General features: G+C 30.7%; 1 protein-coding gene across 2 annotated transcripts in view; it reads left to right on the forward strand.

The window, feature by feature from the left end:
- The window catches only part of LOC148607473 (sorting nexin-14-like), a 32,911-nt gene that overhangs the window by 22,521 nt on the left and 2,139 nt on the right, over positions 1 to 8,251 (forward strand). For both annotated transcript variants that reach the window (XM_088545197.1, XM_088545198.1), the window contains 9 exons: positions 654 to 757; positions 1,982 to 2,087; positions 2,606 to 2,637; positions 3,366 to 3,436; positions 4,266 to 4,489; positions 5,182 to 5,346; positions 6,009 to 6,039; positions 6,777 to 6,841; positions 7,301 to 7,392. In XM_088545197.1, coding sequence (XP_088401323.1) covers positions 654 to 757; positions 1,982 to 2,087; positions 2,606 to 2,637; positions 3,366 to 3,436; positions 4,266 to 4,489; positions 5,182 to 5,346; positions 6,009 to 6,039; positions 6,777 to 6,841; positions 7,301 to 7,392 — 890 coding nt within the window. The remainder of the gene's footprint in view (positions 1 to 653; positions 758 to 1,981; positions 2,088 to 2,605; positions 2,638 to 3,365; positions 3,437 to 4,265; positions 4,490 to 5,181; positions 5,347 to 6,008; positions 6,040 to 6,776; positions 6,842 to 7,300; positions 7,393 to 8,251) is intronic.

The following is an 8,251-nucleotide window of genomic DNA, read 5'->3' on the forward strand; positions in this document are numbered from 1 at the left end:
CAGGGTACAAAATGTCAACCATGTTTGTTATACATGTAGATGTAATCAGTTCTATGTTTAACTGTATTTAGCTTCATGTAAATGTAATCAATTCTATGTTTTACTGTATTTAGCATCATGTAAATGTAATCAGTTCTGTGTTTAACTGTATTTAGGTTCAAAGAGAGGTCAATATATTTATATATTTTACATATTATGTTGCTTCGTTTGTCAATTTTTACACAAATTAACATAATACAATAGATTTAAACATTAATAACTTACTTTCATTTTACATTTGTTTTATTTTTAACTAAATATTATATGTGGATTTGGAATCTAAAATTTATGGTAAATTCAGTATGGTACTATATTGGATTCATTCCAGTGGAACTTCTTAAATTTACATGAAACGATCATCCGTCATTTTACATAACAAAACTGTGGTCAGATAGGTCTTGGGTCATCAGTTATTAATCTGTCGTTGATCAATCAGTCAGCGGTCATCAATATGTCAAGTAACTGCATCATCGGTTCAGAGACTGTATTTTGAAATCCTGTTTTAAGAGGTATTTTTATGTTTTCTCTAACTGTTTAGAAGTTATCAAAAACTAATATTTGACAATGATAAATGCATAACCAAAGTGAAAGTCTTGTTTTTATATATTTTGAAGGTGAACTCATGCAGGACTGTCAGTTACCAGTGAAGAAATCCTTTGGGACCAATAAACATGAATTTATAGAGAGCAGGAGAGAACCATTTGAAATTTATTTACAAGTAAATGCTGTTAACATTGATATTTTTATGGGTGTTATTTTCATAGTTTGATGGATCAAGCATTTTGTATAGGAGTAAATTTTGCAGTTAGATGTGTGAGATTATATACCAAATTAAGGAGGTAGACCTAGGGTAAGGGACACAACTCTTCCAAATCATTGGAATGTTTGTATTCAGCATTTTACGTCAGTCACATGTAAGCATCTAAGTAACTTGGGATGATTTCATTCTGTTTCAAATGAAAGCTTGATAGGCTTTTGTGAAATTGAATATGATACAAACATACCACTGATTTCAAGAGTTATGTCCCTTACCGTAGGTCTACCTCCTTAAATAATGGAATATCTATGTTGGCATTATTTTTAAAGATATTTCTTGACTGCATGTACTGAAAATCACCCTCTAACAAAAATTTCTTGTTACAGTCCATGTTGTTTAGGCTACTCTTGTAACTTGTTTTCTGTACTATATTCTCAGGACAGAGCTTAAATGTTGAGCATTTTACTTAAAAATGTGATACTGCGAAAGTAATATTTTTTGTAGGGTACCAATTTTCATGGTTTTAGTGGGTAGGCCAAACCACAAAATCTGGTTTCCAACAAAAAGGAGATTTCTATTGATGTGTATATTGAAAACCTCAAAACCACAAATTCACGAATCCACAAAATTGTGTTTCTTCCCTTATCAATGAAAAATGGTATCCAGGAATTAAAGTACTTTCACACTAAATAAAAAAGTTTAGATTTAAAGTTTCCGTTATTTAGAAAAATATTAACATTACTGAAATCAAATTTATTTCTAAGATGTATCAGTAATGTAATTGTAAAGATTTGTTTATTTTAATGATGTTTGTAAAAACTGGCTGGAAAAAAGACAGTGCTCTTTGATATTTTATAGCATCTACTGGGTGTTGATATTTGTGATGTTTTAATGCCCGGTTTCCTAAAAAAAAATCTCAAGTTGTGAATTTCCGCAAATCATGAGTTTTTATTCAAATCTTCAGTTTCAAGTTATATGATTGGTTAAAATTTGAAATGAGGAAATTTTTTAGGAAAATATCAATTTGAAATTTTGTATGAGACCAGGCATTGGGCACTTAAAGTACTGCCTTCCAATATATCTTACAATTATATTACTGTTACATATTAGTAAATAAATTTGATTTCAATAATGTTCATATTTTTCTAAATAATTGAAACTTACAATCTCATTTTTCTCTTTCAGAAACTATTGACCAAACCATATCTTAAAGGCAGCCAGCTGCTGTTTAATTTCCTTTGTTCGGATCAGGATGAGTTTACTACTAAGTTTCTTCCAGATATAAAGTTAGGTTAGTCTTACTGATCTATATAAAGTTTGGTTAGTCATACTGATGCTATTTAAAGTTAGGTTAGTCTTACAGATCTATTAAAAGTAGTTTTAGATATTTAAACTTTCTAAAACAAAGTTTGAGTTGGAAAACACCCTGTCAGTTTGTCCCTCTGTCAATTCAACTGCTGACACAGCTTGAAAGTGCAACTCTGTATTCTATGTGGAACAAGAACTCAGTTTTTGAGTAAGAAAGAGTTTAATAAGACCATTTGAAAGAGAGAGTATTCTTGTTATGAGCTTGCTCACAGCATTTCTAGTTTCATAACCAAAAATTATTTAAAAAAAAACAAAAAAAAACATTTACTTCCTTTTAAAATTGATATTATAATTTGAATAAAAAAGTGGAAAAGTATGACATCAAATGAGAAACTATTTATGGTTTGACCATTTTTTTTGTGGGTATGAAAGACAGGGCAAATACATCGCAAATTTTGTCTTTTTGTGTTTTAATTACTAAAAGTTTGTGTATTTTTACAGGAAAAATGATGAAATCTATAATTGTTAAAGAGGTAAGTTTGCCTTTTAATTTTTTTTGGCAGCAATATATAAGTCAGCAGATTATATAATAATCAAGTTCATAAAAACTATTAATTGCTAATAGAAGCAACTTGCTGACAGTTTCAAGAATATGATTAGCAAACAAATTTTTATGCAAACAAATAAATATACTCTCTCAATGAGTTTTCACTTGATTAGATGTACAAGTACATGTATTTGACAAATTTTCATGTGATGTCCTCTATTAAATATAGTTAAAATTTGTTATCTTATTAACAATATTGTTCTTGAAGATCAGGGGCATAGCTCCTGATACTGCAGGTATGGCTAGCACCTGGTACCAATAATTTTCTTTTGTACAGTTTGGTACAGCATACTGTAGCTAAAATGCTTGTCAAAAATTTGAAAAATAGGGTATTTTATGATTGCCCTAAAACCCCTGGCAAGGCAACATTCTTCCGTATTAATCTAGGATTGGATGCTCTGCTTCTGAAGATTTAAATAGCGTCACAACTGAAACTGCAATTGCAATGTGCAAATAACTGATTTCCAGTTCGACTCACTTATTTTTTTTGTAATTTTCTTTTATATTAGATGTTTGATCCTAATGATTTTATTCCTTGTTTGGTGTTAGTCTTCATATCATATTTTTTTTATGAACTGATCTATAAATAGAAATTATTTGCTTATTAATATTGAAATAGATCTATTTATAGTGAAATAATTAATCTATTTATAGAAAGGACAACACTTGGAAACATTTCTTCAGTCATTTGAACAGTCCACTGTTGCTGAGAAACCAAGACCCAGGTGAGAAAAGTTGAAATGCCTGATTTCAGACAATTGTTGTTTTGTTTTTACATATCTCTGAAATGTGCCTAAAAGTTGTGGCTGGTGAGAGGATACTGGCAAAATCATCTGAGACATGCAGTATTTATATACAGGCTAAATTGTTATTTTTTTTTTAGAAATCGCTGATTTGATACCACTGCTGAGGGACCAAAGGCCTTCTAGGGTATTCACCAGCCTGGTAGTCAGACTTGGCAAACCTGATTTATACCATTAATTATTTACTACAACTTCTAGTATGACAAAATTAAAAACTCCAAACGATCTGAAGCTTCATTCTGTGTAATGAACTTAGTGAAATTTGTCAGTGCTGGACTTTGCTTTCCACTTCGTTATTTTTTTTCAATTTAATTTTTTTTTGGGTACATTTTGGTGCTTCTTGTATACAATTTATACTTGGATCTCCAACTTTCTATGTGTTTTGGTTCAAATGTTCTACTTTTCATGTTTTTTTTTTCTGAATCCACTTATTCAAATTTCCCAATGAAATTTCCTTTGATTCTTCAATGACTATTTTTTATACCAAAGGAGGAAGACTCATAGCTAAACTACATGTATATAACTAACCTGATGACACATCATATAGAATTTTCCATATTCAGTTTTGTCTGTGACAACATTCCTTCATAAACTGAATATTCTTTTCCTTCTTCTTATCATGGCTTTTACTTTTAATGTATTGATAAATTATGTAAAATTACATTTGTATGAACTAAAATAAATTGACAAACCATAAAATTAATAACTATGAATATAAATGCTTTGATAGTTATTGTATTCTACATTTCAGCAAACCCAGTGAAAGGAGAGGTTCAGATGTCTCAATACGATCTACATCCAGTGAAGTTCTCTGTAACAGTCTATATGAAAATAATGCTGGCTATTCTACTGATAGTTTGGCATCTAACTGGAGTCTGGAAGGAAGTGTGAAGTCAGAGCCCCCTGGTGGTGAAGAAATGGTAGAAGACAATAGTCAGGACATTGATGGTGTTTTTGATACACTGATATACATAGGTATGAGAGATAAAACAATATCTGAAATGATAAATATTTCTTAAAAAGAATTAATTTGTTGGTGTGAATTATGTAACTTTTATGTGTGCACATGTTATTGTAAGGATTGTAATGACTTTTCCCTTGCTCTGCTGGTTGTCCTAGATCCCTCTAATTTTCCCCCACCATAACACAGAAGGGGACATAGAAATACTCTGTCTGTCCATGCATCTGTCCGGTCACATTTGTGGATGCAACTCCTCAGAAAGCACTCAACAGATTTTGCTAAAATTTCGTAGGATTGTTAATCACTATTGGTAGTTGATTGTAGTATATTGACCTTTTGATATTACATAAAATACAGGGGTTATGGGACTTCAACTATTTTTGCCACGATGTTCTTCAACATTCGATTGTAACAAAATCTTGTTTACATATGATCTGGGAATAATTTTGTTTTATAATCAATGAATAAATAGTTAAGTCTAACTGATTATTTCAATCATTTATTTTTTTTTAATTTTGAGCCAAAAATCAGGTTTAGTTTAGACTGGTTTGACTTTTTTTTTTTACAACTAACAATATGATGAACATGTTTTCATAGTCATGCATTTTAATTTTCCATTTTTTTTTCTTCCTTAAAAAAATAATGAAAATAAGTTTGCATACAGTAGTCTTTTAATATCAATTCCAAACCTCTAACTGTTTTTCAGCTCGCCATGTGTACAATATACCTATCTGGTTCCACCATCTACTGTTCACTGCCAGGATGTTGTTTAAAAATACTCTAGAGAATTATTTAGAGTGGTACATTGATCATAAAGTGGAACAAGTCACAAAGGAACACAGAGTTGTAGCTATCATACATTTACTCAGAGGTAATACTGTAGCATAAAACTTCATATAAACTCAGGAATGTTGCTATGTGTATAATGCATTTACTCAGAGGTTTTTAGCATTAAACTACACACAAGGTGGTAATAATAATACATTTACTAAGAGAGCATTTTTGTGATTTTGTTCTTTTTTTCAACCAATGGTTTCTGAATATATTATGTTAAAGGTCATAGAAATGTTTGGAAACCCAAAGTTTTTGTTTTTTCCATGATAGTAGTTCGATTATTGATAGCAGTAAAACTATAAAGTATATTTCAAGTACTTATCAGGTTCCTAATTTTAGCCAGAGAAATATCTTTCAAGAAATCATGACATCTTTCAACTTAATGTAGACAGGCAAATTGCAACTTTTTGAAAATTCTTAAAAAGATCACCAAAAAATCATAGAAGTTTCTATTTGGTTTGAAAAAAGGTCACCACAAGAGATTCCAAATGGCCATATTAAAATCTGTAAAAAGGGCCACCATATTCAAGATGGCCACCAGTCAAAAAGTTCTTAGGAAAATTCAAAAGAAATCATAGAGCTTCAGGTAATAAATTACTTAGTATATATATCTGGACTATGTTTTATATTAATGAAGTTAAATCTATTATCATCAATAGTTTTCGATGTTTTATAAGCTAACTTCTTTTGATTTTTCAGACGTTTTATTCTTTGATACAGATCCACCAAGGTAAGTGTAGTGTTTTTGAAGGTAATAAACATTGAAGTATCTTCTCATTAAAATTACACTGCATTGATTAAGACCAAATTTGATACATATGTAGCCATAGAACACAAAGCACTTGACCAAATTCACAACAGTACCAGCAGGTTATTGAACCCAGGACCCCCCCCCCCCACACCGAGCTAGTGGAGTAGTAAAGCAGCACATTTAATGGACCACATGACAGGAAGCCACCATTGTTTACTTAGTTTACCTGAGACTCTGACATTTCATTCAAATGCAACTCCTTTGAAATGGCTCAAGGCATTTTGATGAATTTGTATAGATAGGTTTGATATGATATGTAGATGAAGGAAATTGATTATTGCTGGAAACCTGCAAGGGGAGATAACCTATCTTCAGTTTCCAAGAAATTGATTTCATTTGAAAGGGTGAGGGTATTCTTGCTATATGCTTGCTTACAGTTTTTCTAGTTTTAATTAAAGAATTGAAATCATGTGTTTACGTAATTAAACTCTAAAAAATCCATGTGTTTCCCTTATGGATTTGATTAATGAATGAACTGTTTTTGTTTTTATTCTTGGGTACTAGAAGATTTAATTTGTATATGGAACAAGTTTTGCACTCTTGAAAGCTTTGCTTTATTACACAGTTGTATTTTTACTTTGGTTATTTACTCCTTCTAGTTAACTACATGTAAACTTTTCTCTGCCATTCAGATGGAAAACATTTGTTAATTGTAGAACTGATGAACAGAAAAAAGAGAGATATCATAAAACTTTAGCTGAGGCATTGGAGTTTTTGCCAAGTATGTATTGTTTCTTATTAACTGTATCTTGTAGCATGGTTTACATATCAAATAAATTGTCCATGTTTTTATAACATTAGCTTTGAAAGGGAGATGTATATTGTTACCATGGTGTCTTTCTGTTATTCCATCCATCCACACTTATTTTGTCCGAGTTTTCTATACAATATCACATGCTCTTAATATTTTGGCAGAAGCATTAAATAGGAATACCATAATGGGGGAATCGATTTCAGACCGACGCAACATCAACTTCCTGTGGGCAACTATGTTCATATATTCACATGGTAACTTGGGAAGGGAGGTGGGTGCCCCACATGGAGTTTTGTTTGAAGTTTTTCTAGTTTAAATTCTGTTTGTACTTAAAAAATAGAAAAATGAAACACATAAAAACTAAACCCTATGATGATAGACACTTCTATGACTATGATAAAACAAAATATGCTATGTGTTTTACAGAAGTTTTCAGTACAATTGTTGGTGAATCGAATCATGAACATGGGACTAAACTGATCATAGACATTTTACAACAACCAAAGTTAAATAAGCAAGTAAGTATTCTGTAATCTATGCTTATTTAGAAATGTTAGTATCATATCTAGGTGTAAATTGCAGTGTATGATATTTACTGTATTTGTTTGACAATCACATCCTCATATTTACATTCCACCAAATTTTTAAGATTTTTAGTTGTAAATATTGTATTCTGCATTGGAAACTTCATTTAAAATGACACTTTATAACACAGAATGTATTCTGTAAAACAAAGTTGTTGAACAAAATATCTTACAGATGAAAAATCTCTCAATCATGCTTATGCTTTGTGCATGGTATAGTACAAACACTGGTGTCACCAACAGTTGATGTTGAAGACATGTTTTAAGAAGACACAATTAGTAACCACAACCTACAGATAATGCACAAGTTTTACTTATCATTTTATTCATGTTCATCTGTTGTTTATGTGTTGTACTTTGTGTGACGTGTGACGTTGTTTTTTTTTTTTTATAACTAATTATACTTTAATTTTTTTTTATGTGGAGGTAAACCTTTGTCTTATTATCAATTAAGTACATGTATCAAACATTGTGAATTTTGATAATATCCTTTGTGTACTTTTTAAGATATGGGATTGGGAATAAGGGTTCTGTATTGGGATGAAAATTTCAAAATGAAGGAAAATGCATACAGGAATTTTGATTCCTCTTTGGGAAGGGTTCCCTCCTCCATGAGGAATAGGTCTTTAGGGAATTTTGAATTGAAAGATGAAATTTGGGCAGATTTTTTTACTTAAAGGCTGTATGCATACATTAAATGCATATAAAAATTTATATCAATGGCATTCCATACCCTAGAAAGAGTAAAATTATTATGTTATTACAACTTATTCACATTAATTTTATTTTTCAG

This window comes from Perna viridis, chromosome 9 (genome assembly GCF_037379345.1).
Source record: "Perna viridis isolate PV_CMFRI_1.1 ecotype Kerala chromosome 9, ASM3737934v1, whole genome shotgun sequence".
In the NCBI taxonomy this organism is placed as follows: domain Eukaryota; kingdom Metazoa; phylum Mollusca; class Bivalvia; order Mytilida; family Mytilidae; genus Perna; species Perna viridis.